At 38.1% G+C, this 20,821-nt stretch overlaps 1 protein-coding gene across 1 annotated transcript in view; it reads right to left on the bottom strand.

Moving 5' to 3' along the window:
* Window positions 1–3,418: 3,418 nt before the first annotated feature.
* The window catches only part of PLEKHN1 (pleckstrin homology domain containing N1), a 29,315-nt gene continuing 11,912 nt past the window's right edge, over window positions 3,419–20,821 (bottom strand). Inside the window, exons 3-16 of the mRNA XM_063436713.1 lie at window positions 19,526–19,672; window positions 18,285–18,365; window positions 15,614–15,707; window positions 14,568–14,692; window positions 12,689–12,835; window positions 11,605–11,685; window positions 9,184–9,259; window positions 8,790–8,944; window positions 7,889–8,080; window positions 7,420–7,668; window positions 6,694–6,828; window positions 6,270–6,488; window positions 5,224–5,272; window positions 3,419–4,699 (exon numbers count right to left, since the gene is read on the bottom strand). Of these exons, the coding sequence (XP_063292783.1) occupies window positions 4,476–4,699; window positions 5,224–5,272; window positions 6,270–6,488; window positions 6,694–6,828; window positions 7,420–7,668; window positions 7,889–8,080; window positions 8,790–8,944; window positions 9,184–9,259; window positions 11,605–11,685; window positions 12,689–12,835; window positions 14,568–14,692; window positions 15,614–15,707; window positions 18,285–18,365; window positions 19,526–19,672 (1,974 nt within the window). The 3' untranslated portion in view covers window positions 3,419–4,475. The remainder of the gene's footprint in view (window positions 4,700–5,223; window positions 5,273–6,269; window positions 6,489–6,693; window positions 6,829–7,419; window positions 7,669–7,888; window positions 8,081–8,789; window positions 8,945–9,183; window positions 9,260–11,604; window positions 11,686–12,688; window positions 12,836–14,567; window positions 14,693–15,613; window positions 15,708–18,284; window positions 18,366–19,525; window positions 19,673–20,821) is intronic.

The raw sequence follows: 20,821 nt of genomic DNA, 5'->3' as shown, positions 1-20,821 counted from the left end.
GCTTATATGCAAATACTAGTTCCTGACACAGCATACTAATATCATAACTAGATAGTAAAACGCTATTGTATCCATGTTACGAATATACCTAAGCATCCTAAGCGACGAACACATATAATGCTTAACACTCATCCTATCCCCATATAAAAAATGTGCTGGATTTAACATGTACCTCTATGTTCAACTGTTAATTATAAGCTGGAGGATTGCCTTTGGGGCACCTCTCATGCATCTGTTCAAAGCTTATGCACTACAAAAATAAAGAATTAAAGAAAAAAAAAAAAAAGAGATAAATATGAAACAAAAACAAAAAAATTCAAAGAATCATGGGAGTTGTAGTTCAGCAACATCTGGAGGGCCGCAGTTTGAGGACCCCTGCATTTTCCGGTTACTGTGCTAGCCGACTTTGGTTTATGAGCTCGGAATCAGTCCTGACATCAACAGTAATACAGTTACACTAAATTAGCAGCATGTCTTATTTATTTTTATTAGAGGGCTCAATAATTCCACTTGCCACTAGCCCTTGGTAAGTGAGAATTTAGGTCTGGCAAGTAGAAATTCACCTCTTGTGACTGTGCCATAGACCCTCTAGGGTTGCAGTAGTGAGCAACTTTTAAGGCCTGGCTAGTAGCGTAGGGCTATATAACTTTTTGACTCTTCTCATTGTTCAAGGGAGCCTACAGTCCTGAATATAATCCTTATTTCAGGACTATCGGGTCCCTGCTGTCCACCTGTGTAATATTAAGTAAAATAAAATAAAGTTTCCTCCCCTAATTTTCCGCACCAGGACCCCTCTGCTGCACCTTCAGCTCCTCCTCCGGTGAGGTCAGCATCCAAGCTCGTAGAGAAGCAATGGACTGGAACTGGGCATGTACAGCCAAACAATGCACTCCTACAATGAAATGCCGCTATAAATTCCCAAACCGAGTATTACTCTGTATGAAGGAGGAAGAACCTGTAGTGGCAGTCAGGAAGATTACTTCCAGAAGAAAAAAAAACAAAAAAAAAAAAAAAAACACTGTTTTACACTGCAGGGTTAAAATGTCAGGATCACTGCACCATGACCACTTCATTAAGATAAAGTCGTCTGGGCGAGCGAATGTTTTTAAATGTGCCTATTGGTCGGAAAAAACAATGACGCTGCAATAAATAATCACTTGTGAGCAGCTGCCTAGGGCCTGGATGGAAATTCTGTGCCTGCGCCAATCAATGGGCCCCATAAGATAGGACACAGGTTTTTAAAGGATTAAGAAATACGGATGTTGATATTACAGATTCCACCCCTAAGAATCACAGGGCAGGTCCTTTCATACATGGATACCGGAACACAAACAAGTTAATTAGATCAGCATGTGCAGGAAGTGATTCCACCTCTAAGAATCACAGGTAGGGCTCTTTTAATACACGAAAACAAACAATCAGAGCGTGGCTTGTGTAGGTAGGGATTTCGCTTTCTCAGAGTTTTAGGTAGGGCTCTGAACACAAACAAGCTATTAAATGCTCTGTTTATTAACTCAATTCACACATTAAAAAAAGCTTTCAGATTATTTCATAAGATTTGGGTTTTGTCATATTAGCAAGGATGTGATTTTTCTGACACCAGGAATAAAATAATTTCAGCCTTTTAACCATTAAACTATATATAAAAAAAAAATCTTAATATATGGAAGCGCTCGTCAAAAAAAAAAAATGTGCCTATTAGAGAGTAGTTTGCGGTACTTACAGTCTGATCTTTCTATAGTAGTTTAGCCCTTCAAAAAAAAAAAAGGTATATATGAATGTATTCAAAATGTTTAAATTGTGACCGCGAACAAACCTTTATAATTCCCAATAATTAATAAATAAAAAGTCATTTAACAATTACAATTTTACTCCTCTTCTTAAAAGGCAGAGCATACCCATACCCCAAAGATATAAAGGGGAGGAAGAGTGAAATAGTTCTTACAAATATATAAAGTAACAATTGTTTGAATCAAAAACTTACACAGTTTCAAAGTTGCAATGCATATAATAACAAGCTCCCTCGAGGTGGTGGGTCCAGCCTCTTCGATCACTGGTATTTGGAGCAGAACAATGGAGAGTTGCAAATACATACAGTTCAATCTAGAATAAGTGTTTGAAATCCCCCAACGCGTTTCACTCTATTCCAGAGCTCAGTGCCAATTCGTATTTACCAACTTGGGTGCAATGAGGTTTTCCTTTAATGAAAGCTTTTTTCTTTTGAGCGCTGCAGATTAAGTAATTTCTATATTTTTAAATCCCACTGTGTCATCCATGAATCACATTGCTAAATTACAGGACAACACAGACTCAAAATAATGTGAAAATTGTGTTGTCAAATTAAAGTAAAAGGACATGGGACACATTAAGAGTACATAATATTTCAATTTGGATGTGAACAATGGCAAACAAAACAGTTTTTCACAAAACCATGATTTATCAAATTCACTAGGTTAGCTAAATTTATCAATACATACGATTATCAATGTACTAGTCATTAGAATTTATCTCCACTTCAGCTAGTTTGGTCTATAGGTTTACATTACCATAGTGAATTTGAAATTATTTGTAGAGTGGATTATATCTGCAGGCTCATTCATTGAAGTGGAATTTTTTTATGTAAGGGATAGAAGTTGTGATTCTAAAGAAACATTCCATAAAAATTTAAGACAACTAAAAGGATTATAAACCATGATTGCATCATGTATCCAGGACCATCGGCATTCTAGGAAGTCATAAATCCGTCCATATAAACCTTATACCAGCACAGAAAGACCTTCTACATAGTGTCGTTACTTCTATGGAACTCTGTAGTCATTGAGGAGCAGGCATTTTGTGTAAAACCAAGCTCCTTAACCCCTTAAGGACACATGACATGTGTGACATGTCATCATTCCCTTTTATTCCAGAAGTTTGGTCCTTAAGGGGTTAAAGTGGATCTGTCAATTGCAATTTATGCAGTTTGCATATTTCACAAAGATTCCCGAAAGAAACGGATCCGTTGACCGCCATACCTCCAACTATCCCCACGGCCGCTGCCATCTTTACGATGACGGTCCTCTTCGGCTTCTGGAGTTTTAGCTGCAAGGAGCCACGTCAGTGCTGTACTCTTGCGCATTGACCACTTTTTTATAGAAATTTAGTATGGGAAGCCTAAAACCATCCCAAAAACACACATGACGTACAAGTTAATGTTGAAATAAACACAAATTTAGAAAGAAGAGATTTTTATTTTTCAAGTTATCATTTGAACACTTCTTCATAAAAAAACTAAAATAAAACCTGAATTCTCACAAAAATGAGAATTGATACAAAATTCTGTACAGTTCTTACAGTGCAAAACAAAATAATATGTTCTTAATAAATATTAACAGAATATTAAATAGGCTTACAATACGACCCTTTATACCGGTATATAAAAAAAAAAAAAAATTAGGTCTTTACGCCTAAATAATAAATCAAATAATTAAATATATTTTACAATAACCGTTTTTCAGATGCAAAAGAACCCTAAAACTATTACAAACATCATCGAAGAAGAAAGCCATACCCCAAAACATTGGAGGAGTAAACATGAGAAGTTTCAGAGAGACAGGAAGTAGGTGACCCTAAAAGTGTTGGAATATACTTAAAAACAAAATAAAAACAAGCATCTGTGTCCTATTAATGATCTGTGAGTTGAACCAATTTAGTATCCACAATCTATCAAATAGAAAAAAAAAAAAAAAAATGAATTTGCAGTCCAACTCCAAATATCCACAGCAGTCATTGGCTATTAGGTAGGGCTGTTTTTTTGTTGGCAAAGAAGTGTTTGTCTTTGGGGAATAGTGGTTTTTCTAGAAAACAAGGGAGTGTTGCATCCTAGAAGCACCAGCACTCAAGGAAAATAGGAGCGACGCCTGTGAGTCAGGCCATGATACAGGGCAGAGTATGAAAAAGCACATGTTGCACAAAAACATAAAATAAAATCCAAACTGCTGTGTTCCGGTGATAAGGACAAACCCACACTTACAACACCAAAGTGAAGAAGGTAGTTTGAATATTCGTGGTCAGCTTGGCAGTATGGGAGTAACCATTTCAATGAACTGTGCAACCCTTTGGCACCAACGTGGCTAAATAAGAGAAATTGATGTATTTTATCAATTTAATACTTTCGTATTTAGCAATATACAAACAAACAAAAAAAAAGTAATCACTGGAGTGAGTGAAGTAGCCGTTGTTCACTAAGCAGAAAATTATACTACGAGTTACTATTGCAAGATCTCAATGATTTGTCGTAAAACGACTGCTTCAAATATACCCCGAGCGAACAGTGCAGTACTCATCGAATCAGCCCATCTGGCAGGGAAAAAATTATGCCTTGGTCGTACTCTGCAACAGTACTTTCAGCTCGAACGTCCACCCGTGAGATCAACCAGTTTAGCTTCACATTTCTTCGCACCAGATAAGTTGTTTAGTTCTACCAAAGGTCCCACTTATAACCAGCTGCTGGGAACAGTCTTTTTCTGCTGCCATCCAGTGTGATTGTTACCCAAGTAAGGAGGAGGGGGGAACTGATTTAGGTCTTTCTCCTTGGCTTCATAGTCCCAAATATTGTCATAACTGCGGTCACTCTGAAAACTCTGCAGCTCTGCGTAATCGTGATCCAGAGATTCGGGATACAGGCTTCCAGATGAGGGCAAATCAAACATGTCTTCAACTGTAGGGGTGAAAATGCAACAAAGGTAAGAGGCTTGTGAACCATATACGCAATATCAGCAAGCAATACCAATTCTTTATATATGCAAGGGGAGTAGAAGGGCTTCTGATTTGAGGGCAGAGATTGTTTTTGCCTTGGGGCTTAGTTTAATTTGCCACTCCACTATACAGCAGGAAAGAAAGAAAAAAAAACCACAGAAGGAGACCAGAAAGACAACTGAACTCCCTTTTTTTCCCCATGATAACAATCAACCGACTAAAAACAGTGACTAATATTGGTTGCTGTCTAGCAAAAAAAAAAAAAAAAAAAAAAAAGTATCTAAATTTGTTTGGTGTAAAAAGTTCTATAATTTCCCTTTAAAGACATTTCAACATATAGCAATATATATATATATATATATATAGGGAAATGTCATGAATTTAAACTTAAAAACTTGGAAAAATCTTGTAAAATCCGGTAACTGTTAGAATCTATATAAAAAAAAAAATAAAAAAAATAATAAATCTACACTAAAGGAAAATTACCTTCGGTGTTGCGATGAGACATGGCAAGTTCTTCCTTCAGAGCAGATATCTGGGAAAAACAAACAAACACATTTAGTGCTATTAATATACAAATTAGACAGATTTAAACAGGTTTAGGCAAACCCATTCTTTTTTGTTTTTGATAAAATATTTGAGCCTTAACAATACTAAAATAATAAATAAATCAAACAAACTTTAAACTGCCCTATGCATTACACATAGTGGAGCGTTATTACAGGAGAATAATCTGCTGAGTAGTGTACAGACAGATGGCAGGTTAAAGTGGTTCTATCAGATGACAATGCATAGATTATAGAATTTAATCTTTACATCACATGGATTTGCTTTAAAGGGTTCTGTAACTTTGTAAAAAGCTAAAATATCCAACTGACTTTTGCACAAATCTTTACACCTGCAACAAACAAATAAAATCCACGTTGGTCTACGCCTCAACAAAAAAATCGATCCGTCTGGGATTTACGCGACGGATCGATTTGTTCAGGTGTAGATTAACAGAATTTTTATTAGCGTCTCGCAGGTGAAAAGGATTTGTGCACAAGTCTACTGCAGATCATATCATTAAAAAATTGAATTTCTGTAATTTAACAGAACACAAGTATAATGAGAGAATCTTCAACACTAAATAAAATGTTATCTATGCACTTTCTACTAATTTTGATACTCTGTATCTGAAAAGTTGCCTATATGCCACCATGTTATTTTCGTGTGGAACAGTAGTTCACAAACTAGTCCTCATGTTCTCTCCCCCTCCTGCCCTTTCCAACCCTGGTCCAGAATTTAGAGATTGACCAGTTAAGTCCAAGATGTATTTCTCGAAAGAAAAACAAACCAAAAAAAAAAAAAAAAAAAAAACATACTTCGACTACACACAACTGGGTAATCCCTAAATCCTGGAATGATCGGGGGGGGAGAACTGGTGTAGAATAAGGGTCAGGAACTTCTGCATGCAATAGAAGTGTCTTTTAAATGCACCATATTCTACTATATATACAATTAATAGAGCAACAAGGGTATGGGGAACTTACACTTTTGAAATATGAGGGCTGCGACGATGGGGCAAGTCTGCCATGTACAGAGGCATCACTGTTTCTATGTACCACTGTTTTCACAAGCTTCTGACTTCCGTTCACGGGTTGAGAATTTTTCTTGAGCAGAGCTTGGTGGGTGTTTTGATTCCCATAGAATGATCCATTTGTCTTTAAATGTGAGACCTCACTTCGACATGAGTTCAGGTTCTTTAAAATCTAGGAGATTAAAAAGGAGAGCAAAAAGTCAGCATTAGAATAGTGTCGGTGAATGAACAATGGATGTACCCTTTGATACCCAAATATATTTTCAAAGTATCCCCACTGATAAACTGTTCATCTGTACAGTACACCCAGCTTACACTGTCATTTATACAGTTATGCGCAATTGGAAAACAGCTCTATGAAAGAACGCATCCCTTACCTCCTCAATAAAACTGTTTGTTGGTGGAACTGTCGGAGTGTAGGGTTCGGCGTACAATGGAGACGTTGACAAAACTTGACTGTTTAAATCAGTAGGAGAAGATGGCTGGCTGTCGGTGAGGCTCCATCTATTTAACTGAACAGAGGGTTTCACAGGTGTTAAACAGCATTCCTTAAACAACCACGACAATACGCACATTCACAGACAATTACTGCAAACATTATTGTTAAGTAAATTACATTTTAAGTATGGGTCACTGAGCTAATGTTTCACTTAAAGAATGAGTCACCAGGTTCATGTCAAGGAAATAGAAAATTATTGGTCAGTAACCACTGTAATAAATTTAAAGAGGTTCTTTGTTGGTTGGCCGTGTAGATATTTATGCTTGGCTAAGAACAAGTTTACATAAATCTTACTCAATGTGTGTCGAGACGCTTGGTGTTGGTCTGACACGAGACCACATTTTAGCATTCAAGGCTTATATATAGTCTTCAGTGCTAAAATAGAACATATATAGAATTGCTTTCCACTGGTATACATTTACTTTCCCTATAGACAAATAATTTTAGAATACTGGTTTTATATCAACATACAATATTTTATAGTCAATGGATGACAAAAATTAGAACTACAACAACAATTAAAAGATGCGGAAGCACCAGGAACCCCCCTCCCCCCCAAAAAAGTAAAACACGTGATAGAAAATGTAAGGCAATCAGAACTTACTTTGTCTTCATTTCCTGACTGATTTTGGGATCTTTGATATGAATATGGTTCCTTGTATACAGGGGAGAGGAGATCTTCACTGGGGGTCTCGGGAATCAAATCAAATGCAGTGGTTTCTAAGTCATAGCTTGGTGGCAGAGCCGATGGTGCTGGCAAACATAGGTTAGGCCTTCCTTTTGACCCTCGGGTGCTGCCCCCTCTTTGTAGCTCTCCACTTCCTGTTCCAGAACGTTGAGAATTGGCTATACACTGCAAGATAAGAAGAATGTTACATTTTTTATTTCAGAGGACAAAGGAAACCCTACCACTCTGTATATTGTACATATAATTCTTGAAAAAGGGTCAAAGACAGTTTTTAATTTTAAGCGCCCAATGCATTTAACCATACATTTATTGTACTCCGATATAAAACATATATTTGGAATGAAATTTAAGTGGTATAGGGGTGTTGACAAATTTGAGTACTCACATGGACAGGTTGTGCATATCCTGGTGAGAGTGGATCATCCTGAGGTGGTTCATTCAGTATAGCAAACGACTGCCAGTCTGAGCCGTGCGTGGTGCTGTGGGACTGACGGTTTGAGTTGGGCAACTTCCCTGCAGATGCCCAGGATTTGGTTCGACTATCTGAGTTGAAAGAGCTCCTACAGCTTGCAGTTAACTGGGGAGGTAAAAGTTAGAATTTTAAAATGGGTGAACACTTTATTTACACTCTCTAAATGCATGTGCATTATGCATGTGTTGATAATGATAAATAAATGGTCAGACCATGACCAAACTATCATAAATCCACATAAGTCTCTCTCTGTAGTGCTTATGGTGCCATGAACACCCTGGCATCCCCATTGTAAGTAGTCAAACTGTTTTAAAGTGGTTTGACTAATTACCTGGGATCTGCCTGGCACTGCTCCCTGACTCCACTACATCTGCCGGAGAGTCAGAAGTTCCTGCTTAGAAGCTTTCAATCAGTTTTCCTGAGTTAAGTCCCATGCCACCAGTATAGCTCAAACAAAGAGCTTCCAGCTCTCTGTCCGATGTAGTGGAGGTCGCAAGTTGGGCCCAGCTGATGCCAGGCAAGAAGTCAACCTTCCTAAAAATGGTTTAACCACTTACAAGGGGGGAGAGCCAGGTTACTGTAATAAGCTGTAGTGGTCATGGTTTTTGGAATAATGCTTTAAAATATATGCCAAGCAACAAGGCTCTGCTACTCGTGTAAGGGGGAGATTGAGGACCTTGATGTGAAGATCTCTCAAGCTTATTAAAAGGTAAATAAAGTAAAACGTACAATGTATCTCCCATTAAATGAATGAAAGGATTGTGTGGATTATTACATTGTTTCACTCTGTATCTGAAACAAGTATAGTACATACCTGATCGTGTTGTGCAGAGTGTGATCCACCGAAACTGCTTGAACCTGAGAGAGTCGAGTCTCTGTTTTGCTGCTGAGCTCGTTTCAGGTTATCAATCCATTCTTCAAAGTCAAACTGAGTGAAGCAGGTCACCCGGATTGTATTGATGTACCTTCCTGTGGATGTAGAGCACGGTTACAATCTTGTGTCATTAAGCTAATTAACCTGCAATGGATCCAGGCATTTAACTTGCATAGTGACTACGTTGTATCATTTGTCCTAAATCAGAGCATACAAGGAAGCCCAGAAAGGAGTTTAGGTACCCACAGGAACCAGTTAAAGTGACCTCTGTATTTACACAAATACAATTCTACATCAGCTAAATTAAACTTTAAAGTCAGTCAATAATCTTTACCTTCAATTAAGAAGGACTTCTTTTGCTTTTCAGCTTCATCTGAGACCACCCGAATGGCTTTTAGAGGCAGTTCACCCTGTAAACAAGAAAATAGGTAAGTTTATAAGAAAACACAAGATAAAAAGAGCACTTTTAGGACATAGTTCATAAAAAAAGAATAATGTGCAGTATATGGATTTTTTCCCACATCATATATAAACCAGTACATAAATCATAGACATAACTTGCTACAGTGCAAAAGGATAATACTGGATTTAATAAATTATAACAATAATAATAGTGTATCAGATCAATTATAGCACAGTCATACACAATTACTTTTGGAACCCAAACCCTTATTCTGCTGGGGGGGGGGGGGGGGGGAGGGGAATAAACACAGGTTTTTCATAGGTGCTGGTTCTATAGATATGGTTTGACGTTATGATTAAGCTAAACGAACCACAATTCACAATAAAAAAGGGAGTAATCCCGATCAGGTCGGTGTAATTTAGACTTTGGTTTCCTGTTTCCCAGGCACACCCCTCCCTGTGTTGTGAGTCTTATGTTGATCACTCACAGTGACTCACAACAGGTTCCTCTGAATATAAAGGTATGTACGCAAACCTCTTATCTGATCCATCGCATACAGACCGGAATTATAGAAAGTCAAAAGGTGCACTGTTTTTAAAAGCAATAAAATGTAACCACGTATTCTAGGACACCAAGTATTGGAACGGACAATGAACTCAACATTGCAACAAAAAAAATTTAATTTAAAAAAAAGTAGAAAAAAAATAAACAAACTGCTATTTACAGCTATGATATTGCAGCAAAGTTTTACTTACAAAACATGACATACAAGGTGAATATAAGTAAAAAATATTACTCAAAACATTCAATTCAGTGTCCTGGACAGATCTCAGAATATTTATCAGAAACGTTTTATTTATTTTTGTTTGCTGTGGGTTGAGCATTATCCTTGGCCCATACAAGGTGGGGTTAATTCGCTAAACAGTGAATTATAGTGTATTGAAATCAGAATTGTGAAACTAGATTTACCTCCTGGTGTTGGAGTCTTTTCATTCAGGTTTTCATGTGCAGCTATTGCGCACTGAATATGCGAATATTGCGAGTGATGGCTTATGGGAATAAACCGCACATAGAGGCGATTTGTTCTCCACCACATTGTACGAATAACTGTCTCCCACATAAGACAAAGCAGTCCTTACTTGGTCTCATGTACATGTTTTTATGGTGCTAAAATTCCAATGAAATTCCAACACGACTTTTAGGAATTTTTCAGAAACATGACAGTTCCACTTTAACTGGTGAAAGGGAGGGAGGTGGTAGGGGTCATTAAAGCTTTGCCAATAGCCTAATGAGTTAAAGGAGGTAGGCGGGAATAGATTTTGAAATCTTAAAGTCAGTGAATCATTAAGTTGTTGGAACAGTTGTTACAATCAGTGTGGTATCCTAAACCCACCAGTAGATTGTATCCGATCTGGATCTTTAAAAATAAAGAATATTTCCAGGCTAAATGCCATTCCTGTCTGAAATCCTATTTCTAGGTTCATTTCTGGGTTCTAATCACAGTTAGTATATAGGTATACTCGTAAAGATTGCAAAAACAAAAAAAATAACCACATACCTATGCTACTTATCAGAGATAAGAACCTGCTTTTATTTGCACTGAGAATGATTCTTATCTCATATTTGCAGGTTAGCTATCATTATCTATACTTCAGCATATTAACAGGAATTAGACCTTTCCGTTAACACCTTCACAGCCAGAAGGGTCAAAAATGTTCAAGCAATGTCATATTATAGTGAAATCACATGTAATCAAGTAAAATATGGTAATGCCTAATTTGCTAAAGTTTTCTAATTGTTATACAACGCCGCAGAACATGTTGGTGCTTTATAAATAATGATAAAACAATAAAAGGATGAAAACAAAAAAACACTACATCCCAAATTATTTTTGTTTTAGCACCTGTTACAGGTGTGCAGTTGGTTAAAATATACTGGAGACTTGTAAGAAAGTGAAGAGCAATAGTATTGGGGGAGAGGGTTAGTCCTGTCTTTTTTTTGTACTTCACAAATCAAAAATGTAGTTGTCTAGACTCCGTCCTTCAAATAGTTGAATGAAAACATTTAAGAATTCTTAAGCAGACAATGACTGCCAGAGAATGAAGAGATTTTTAACCCAACAGTTTGAAAGCCAAATCTGCACACTCCCTGCTCAGTGTAACAATGGTGTTTTAAACTCGACACCATCTCTGTAAACTTCATGAGTATTAGCCAACTCTAGCACTACAGCCATTGCGGACGAGATGTTCCATGGTCCACAGTAAACGGATCATTGGATACTCTGACTTAATCAGTATAAACATGACACATTTTAGCTATTGAAGACAATAATGAACAAAACACAATCCATACCTTGAAGCAAAGATTTTTTCCATCCTCAGAAAGTATGACCAGCGTGGACGGGTAAAGGACCAGTAGCCTTTCATTCAGCTCCTGCAGAAATTACAGGCATTAGAGGGCGCTAGAGAGCATTGTAAAAATTACACTTTTTCTACAGATAATAAAACGGAGATCAAAGGGACACCGTAGGTACTGCATCTGCTTCATATCATTAAAGGAAAACTCCAGTGCCAGGAAAACAATCCGTTTTCCTGGCACTGGAGGTACCCTCTCCATCCCACCTCCCACTCCCCGGTTACTGAAGGGGTGAAAACCCCTTCAGTCACTTACCTGAGGCAGCGACGATGTCCCTCGTCGCGCCTCCTACTGACTCCGTCGGCCGGTGGGCGAGACTGATCCCGCCCACCGGCCGAGGAGACCTAATGCGCGGCAATGACGCGCATGCGCATTAGCGCTCCCCATAGGAAAGCATTGAAAAAGATTTTCAATGCTTTCCTAAGCGGAAATGAGCAATGCTGGAGGTCCTCACACAGCGTGAGGACGTCCAGCGACGCTCTAGCCCAGATAATCTGTGCTTTGAAGGATGAAATGACCTCTAGTGGCTGTCTAATAGACTAATAGACAGCCACTAGAGGTGGAGTTAACCCTGCAATGTAAGTATTGCAATTTATAAAAAAACTGCAATAATTACAGTTGCAGGGTTAAGAGTAGTGGGAGTTGGCACCCAGACCACTCCAATGAGCAGAAGTGGTCTGGATGCCTGGAGTGTCCCTTTACACTGGTTATAGTGTCTGGTGTACCCTGGTACCATCTTTGCTTTCAGCATTAAACAGTTTTTAATGTTAAACAAGAGGCCACGGCAGTCCATCCCCTCTGTGTTGCTTTGGCTAATAAGGAAGTATTATTAGTATTTATGCAGCTTTATTGGGTTAAGGAATAAACAAACAAGGTTTTGATCGCATAGCGAGACAAACGTCGTCCATTTATTCCTGGACCCAACAAAGCTGCATGAATAAGAAGCTGTTGTGGTATTACAGGACCGTAGCCAGTTGTATAATGAAGAGAAAACAGACTCATGGACAAGGGATGCACTAACCTGGAATGGCAGGGTCTGTAGCTTGACTTTGGAGATGCATGCGATGGGTCCCAAAGATTCCCTCTGAGTCCCTTGCCAGTCATGCACGGGTTGGCTCTCAACAGATTTCCTGAGCTCCGACTTCTCCAAATTGCTAGTATTGATCACCTTTATAGGAAAGAGATAAATAAAACCGTAATATAAGTACTTGTATACACACACACAGTACAATAACAATAATAATTGCGTGCCGATGATCTGTAATACAGCTTGCATATTTACAGAACATGATATCATAACAATTCAAGTTACTACAGGAGCATTCTCTATACAGGTACCGACATTACCCACAACTGGCACTGAATGCCAATTAAAACAACAAACCAGGTCAGGCTCAGCCCTCTGGTATGTCGAGGGTTGAGAAACAAAAAATGACAGATTTATTCACCAGCAATCAAGATTATTTTAAGAAATTGTAGCTATTGTGCCGTTTAAGGTTGCAGATCAAAAAAAGCAGTTGGCTTTAATTAAGTAATTAAAAGAAGCTAATTTTACAAACGAAAAGCAAAAAAAACTCTACATTACAGGCTTACTCAATAAAACGTGTTTTATTGCAGAATCTAGACTACTTAAAAATGTAGATTTGGCAATCCCTTGTCAATTAACTGTCTAGGGACTAGAACTCAGAATTTAAAGTGATTAACAGGCAAACCCAGAGAGGGGGCACGGACTAGTATCGGGGCGTGTGACCAATACGGTTTTGCAGCTGTGCCAACAACCAAGGTATTGCCTGAGCCGGCAGCGTAAGTCAAGCCACTTTGCTCACAGCTGTTGCTGCTGTTCAGGACTGTCTGTTCTCATAGCAGCTCCTTCTAAAGTTTCAGGAGACACCAGTGCAAAGGCAGAGCGGAGCAGGGAAGGTGAAAGAGGGGGCACAGACAGGCTTTCCAGCATTTCACGCTTGCCAGTCAAGGAGGGAGAATCTTGATCCTTGTACCCCTGGTAGCTATCTTTATTTAGCACTACAAGGCTGCCACATGCAGCTACAAGCTACACTGTTTCTACAAAAACCTAAATAGAGCTGCCTTACAGAAAGACGAACATTCTAACTTTTATCTCATCTGTGATGATAATTGCAGCGCATGTGGTCAAAAACAGGTTATATGTCGAACTCTGCAAATTCCAATGGGCATATACACACACACACACACGTTACCCACATGTTAAGGTTTTAATATCTTTGGTCCAATAAAAAATTACAAGCTGACACAAATTCATTAATAAGAGATAACGATTAGAATTTACAAACACATTAAATTATACAAATTAAGAAGTAGGATTGATTATTCCATACAGCAATTGAGATAAAAAAAAAAAATGCTTTGTCCCTCCCCCACCCGAAAACTGGAACTGCTGACGTAAAATTAAGGGAACCCCAAATGGAGTGTTTATAATGTGTTGCTGCCTACAGTGACAGCTGGAGCTATGTGTATGCCCCCTCTGTGCTAATCACAGCTGCATATCTACAGCCAACAGGTGGGATCAGCTGTCCCTGTCTGAATATTGTGCTGGGTGCTCATATAACACTGCTTATTTTACCGAAGACCTCTAGCACAACAGGAACACACAACAGTCTTGATCATTCTAGTCACCATGTGTCTGAAAGGAGGATGGAACCGTCACTTCAATCAAAAACTCTACGGATAGAACAGTCATACAAGAGGCTCTAGAACAGGCTTCCTCAAACTCTGGCCCTCCAGATGTTGCTGAACTACAACTCCCATGATTATCTGAATGAAACAGATAGGCTGAGAATCATAGGAGTTGTAGTTCAGCAACATCTGGTGGGCCGGAGTTTGGGGAAGCCTGATCTAGAAGTAGTGGAGATCAAGTATTTTACCTCTTCGGTGGGAAAGGAATCTAAGCTTCCTCCGTTGAGCTGGATCTGTTTCTCCAGGTGGTAAAGCCATTTCTGCAGCTCTTGTTGGTTTGCACAGTAAACAATCAGAGGGTTGAGCAAAGGGCCTGGAAAAGACAAAAGAGAAACGATCCTGAACCGTGTTTTATGGAGCGTCTCTTTACAAATACTTGAGGGGCTTGGTGTTAATAAAAAAATAATAATAAGATCTGTAGTCAAAGTTGGAGGAGAAAACGGGTATTGATTTAATTAAATAAGAGATGTCCATAAATTGTTGTAACTATTTGTTTATCTAGGAGATTGGATAATTCTAAGGTTGTGGTTTCTAGATCAATATGACGACAAAACAAATTTCTAGGTTTACATTATCACTGTTCCTGTTCTATATGTGAAATATAATTACAGGTACAAATAAGTCCTAAAGGAGTTAAAACATGGAGTAAACAACAAGTACCAAGGTGCACCAGCTCAACAATGTCACTCGAGTCCCTTTACATGTGTGAGACTAACAGGAGTTCTCAAAACAGAAAAATCACAATAAAGAAAGAAATAGAAAAGAATCAGCAGGGGCATGCCATTGGTTTCCATGGGAATTATACAGGTGATCCAGTTTTCTATTTGCAACATTTTTACTAAATTTCAGGCATTTTGTTACATAGTATTTGGCCATTGCCAAAGTGCTCCATAGTGCAAAACCATTTATTGAAAGCCAGCTTTGTATGGCCACATGGTCCTCATAGACCCCTCCATTGTACACGGAATCAGCCCAGCTCTACATATACAGCTTAAACTGCACCCACACAAATATATCAGAAGAGGGCTAATGGGCCAGAGAGCTAGAACGCTGTTTGAAGGAAACAGTCGAACTAATGGATTATGGGAATATCAATGTAATTAACAGACTGATAGAACGTATCTATGTGTATACGGATATTACACATAGTTTCCTTCCTGCTGCTAAAGCAGTGAGTTCGTTCCCCAGTTTGGGGGGCGGGTAGTAATTAAAATATTTACACCCCTCACATTACCTGTGATCCTGAAAGCATGCTCTTCCTCTGGCTTGGGTGGAACTTTAGACCTCTCTAACTTGTACACGCTGAGCTCTTTTAAAGGCACCAAACCCTGCACACACAAACACAGCAGATGGGATTAATATCAACAAATACATAAACAGAAAAAAGACAAAAAAAATTCAAATGGCACTTTGCCTTATTAAAATCTAGTTTGGTAGATAAACCATTTGAAAGGTTTTACAAAGTTTTTCAAACCATTTGGAAAGCTTAAATTATTTATTTTTAAAACGAGGCATTTGTCAGCAGTTGAAAATAAATTAAAAACACTTTAATTTTTACACAACAGATAAAAAATAAATAAAACAAAATAATAAAATTAAAAAAAACACTAACTTTTTCTTTAAGCATCTCTTTTCTACACTATTTAATCCACCTGATTTCTATCACTTTAAAAATGACCAAATCAAAATAAACACCGAGCACATATTGGTGCTAAATGCATATATGCTTTTTTTTTTTTAGTAGTTTGACGTGTGAAGGGCCAAATCACGTGCAAACACATTGTACAGCGCTGCTGAATTTGTTTGAGCTATATAAATATTATTGATAATAATAATAATAAAGGTGAAACCATCATGTGAATGATTGTGTGTGAGAATATGGGGTAGAGTGCCATGATGATTCGAGAACAGTTTTAATAATGTGTTCTGGCCGAGGGGATTTTACAATGAGTCATTATGCACCAGAAACTCTAGCACATGCATAGGCAACCTTCGGCACTGCAGATGTTTTGGACTACACCTCCCATGATGTTTTGCCAGCATTATGTCTTTAAGAGCATTATGGGGGATGTAGTTCACAACATCTGGAGTGCTGAAAGTTGCCTATCCCTGCTCTAGCGCCTCAAGTATTCATTTTGAACACCGGTATTAAAAATATGGAACGCATTTAATGAGAAACACGATGCTGATGATTTTAGTATTTTTTACAAAATGAAACAGCTTTGTTTTTTTCTGGACAGCCTTGATCAAATTGTGATATAGATTGAATGGTCATGCCCTAAGAGCTCTGGAGATCTGGACGCTCATTAAGCTGGGCAAATGGTGGGAACCTCCACAATGAACATAACGTATCATTGGAAGGTCTGGTTTAAGATGCATCCCTTTCTTTGAAGCGATCGGAGAACATGCAGGCTTGCAATTTCTGGTGTCTGTTTTTGGAGATAATAACTGCTTATTATACTAGATTTGAAAGTAAAAACAACCATGCAGCAGAACTGTAGCAAAATAACAGAAGCCTTTAGACTGGTGCAATCTAAATTCTCTGAAAAGGCATGTAGAATTTAAGAAAGAGGTCACTGTAAACCGTAACAATGTGATATCCAGTTACAGAGGTCCAGGTCAAATTCATAAAGAATAGGCAATTTAGATTATAGAGGGTGCTTAATCAGCTACATTTAAAAAAAAAAAAAAAAAAAAAAAAAAAAAAAAAAAAAGATACCATGGTTTGGGTGTACCCTTCCAGGACCACGGTGCAAGGCTGGACTGGTTTGTTACTATGATCAGAAATACACAGAGAAAAACATTGCCACTGTCTGTTTATGTTTGTGTTATTTCAAGTATCCAGAAAGACACTAAATGCTGAGGGGTGGACGGGGGGAGTTCAGATATGATGCAGATTAGGCAAGAGGATTTCTAAATCACGGTTGCCTAGATTTTATTATCTTCCAATAGGAAAAGTCAAATGAACAGGAGCTATGCATTATTAAGAAAGAAAGAAATGAAAACACACTTTTATTTAATTGTTAGTTGGTTATTCAAGTCAGCAATGAAACATCTCAACTAAACAAATACAATCCCAGATAACCACTTTTTCTTGAGATTAGGAAAAAAAAAAAAAAAAAAAAAAATATCCACACGCCTATATTCTGCACTGCCTGACAGTTTCCAAATTCTACATTGTTTGCGTTAAAATGTTATACTTTACAGAGAGATTAACAGAAGAAATGGGAAAATATTGAAGATTCGAGAGGCACAAGGTCGGTCTTAAATCCAAATAAAAGCCTATGCGACCTTGGATGTGTGTCTCCTGCGCCAATCTTACTGAAAACATTTTAGTTAACCCATTAAACAGACTGGGGTTAGGAAAACTCCTTTATAGCTGGGCAAACAGCAGGTCATCTTTCAAAAGGATCTGTCTAATCTAGTATTATCTTAGGTTATCCCTGGGATATGGTAAGTAAAGATAATGGTGAGAACAGAAAATAAAAAATTGACAATACAGCAGACACCATGAATAGACCTGCATTAAACAATCTATTATCAAGTCATGTGAATGTGTACAGTGATTTTTATTGTATTTCACCATTGTGGCATTCAGATATCATCAAGCATGTGTATACATGGATGGGATAATAAATAATAATAGGTAATAAAAAACACACACACACACAATTAAAGGTAAATGAGAGGTCCAAAGCAAAGCAAACCTATCAGAGTAATGTTGCTCTGACTCGGATTGACGTGAAATCACATTGTATCATGTTCTTAGGAAGTTGTGAGTATGAAAGGTCTCCTCTCCCCCCTTCCTATACGGTGACAGACTAGACATGACACTTTAACAAAGGATTGCAAGAAGATCTATGAATAGGAAACAGGCGGAAAAAAAATAAAAAAAATACACCCACCTGATAGGTCAAGCCAGTGGGCCCGCGAGACTGGAAATACAGGTATGACTGGAACAACTCCAGATAACAGTCATTGACATCCTGCAACAGAAAAAAATATACAAATAAAATATTTGAACGAGAAAATCCCCCCAAGCAAGAAAGGCCTGATATTCCGTAAACACCAGCTCCCACCATTAACAAAAGAACGTCATTGCAACGGTTGGTTTGGAATCAATGTGAAGCTGAACTAAGACAAAGGTTAGGAGACAGGATTCAGACTATAGCGCTCGGACAGAAATAATTAATAATAGTTACGTTTTACTTCAGTGATTTCTTCAACAGTTTGGAGAGGTTTAGAGGTAGACAGATTATACTGAGCCAACATGATGTTTTATTTCATTATTTTTAGGAATCCCACCCGTTTGTATCTGCTCAGAGCAGCAATAAAGATTTATTAAAATTACAGACATGTCACATGACACTTCAGGCTGTACCCACAAGTCTAATCATGGCACATGCCAAGTCTTTCACCAGTTAACTCGCCTGGTGACAGATAGTGCAGTATTCCATTTATTTGTAACAAAGTTACGGTAGATTGGGAATATTCTCTCTATAACTAACACAGGTCACTCAGTCGACAAGACCAAGAAAGTCAATATTATTCCAGCTGGCAAGAAATAACTGTTTGGGTGACGGGGCAAGAACACAATGCAACCACCTCTTGGCAGTGAACGGATTAGTGATACCTTCCAGGTAGACCAAAAACCTTATCAGCCAGACACAAGCTCAGAGTCCAGGCTGCAATGGGAAATGAGTCACACCTTGTAGAGGTGTGGATGTCACAGGTGAAGACGGGAGGGGCAATGCTTGGACTCTTTACAGGAAACTCTGATATGAACAGCTAACTTTTGATTTAACCCTTCTCACCTCTGCAATGGATAGTGGTTTAGTGAATTGCAGAGTACCCACCAAAAAATATTTAAGCCAAATTAGATGGGATATACATCATTTGCAGGTGATTCAGCTGTTGTCCTTGAAGACCAAGTGGATTAATTCCCATCATTCTACAGGTAGTGGGAACGTGACTTTACAGTGCCTTATGGTGAGAAGTGCTGTATGTGCCCAAAGGAAGTCCACACAAGCCATTAATCAATCATACTCCATGACCAATACAAGATAAAGGCTGTACTTGGAAATATTTATGCTGGCAATACTCCGTTTAATACTCCTGGTTCTCATGTAGCTTTTAGCAAAATTACCTGGCTGTGCTGGAAGCGGAATCTAACTTTGGAGTAGTGAATCATTTGCCCCATATTCCGGACAATCGTTTTTTTCTTTCCCTTACGGAAAATGCTGAGAAATCTTTGGTCCACGTTGTCCTTTGGTACATCACGATTTCCGATGTCCTGTTCAGGGAAAAAAAAAGTTAAATTACATAAATGAGTGATGGATGAGGATTATATTTTGAGAAGCTGGTACAGGTTTTGGCTACCAGATCGATGGGATTAAAGACTGTTCCATAAACAAAATAAATTAGTAAATTGTAATACCATGCTAAAAGCTGATCCCCCAAATTCACAGATCTGAAAAAGACATTAGCACTTTTTTTTTTCCCCAATATTTTTTATTGAGTTTTAATATATTGTACAGTTACATCATTTATGTCGTACATTTTGACATTAGCACTTGTTCACATTTACCTTGCCCATCTTGGTTTCTGGATACACCTCTACTATGTAGGTGTCAAAATATACTTTTAATGTCACTGCAACTTATTCAGTGATGTTGTAAAGTACAGCTTTCAAGTGGATCAATAAATCAGAAAATGCCACTGGTGAAATACAGTTTTTCTTTAAGAGTTCTGCTTATTTGATTTCCATGAACCCACTGAAGTGGCAGAGCTTTAAAATATAATGGACACTACCTTTGTACCAAAACTATGTACTATAACCACTACTGCCTGCTGTTGTGGTTATGATGTTAGCATGGCAATGGCATTGCCTCCCTGTTCTGTGTTAAATGTTTTTCAACAAGGTTCTCCCAGGTACCAGCAGCCCAGCCACAAGTTCTGCAAATGCCTTTGAATGTTCTGAACAAGGACTCAAATGCTCTGGTATTCGCTTGACAACCTATTTAGGTCAGGTTATATACAGCACATTTAATTTAACAAAAATTACATGTACACACTTGTATCACAACTGCTTTGCATTGCACGGTAACTAATGTGTTGTAGACAGTTTATTGAGCTTAATGAAGAGGACATACTGGCTTCAACCACTGGAAACCTAATTTTGGATACCAACATGGGTGTTAAGTACTACTGTGTTAAACAAAAGACAAAAACTACAGGTCACCAATTTTCATGTAAACAAATCGAAAAACACTTCATTCTATTGCATTGTGGTATACCCCATCACAAATCTAAAGGAACACCTGCTAAAAGATGATGCATAAATAGTTTTGGAAGTGTTAAAACAGTATTAAAGAAATATCTCAAACACAGAAGCCAAATTTAAGAAGCTCCTGCTATTACCCAAAGGATGCCTTTCAGATTT

Source organism: Pelobates fuscus, chromosome 11, assembly GCF_036172605.1.
Source record: "Pelobates fuscus isolate aPelFus1 chromosome 11, aPelFus1.pri, whole genome shotgun sequence".
Taxonomy (NCBI): Eukaryota; Metazoa; Chordata; class Amphibia; order Anura; family Pelobatidae; genus Pelobates; species Pelobates fuscus.
This window is presented reverse-complemented; position numbering and strand designations above follow the sequence as displayed.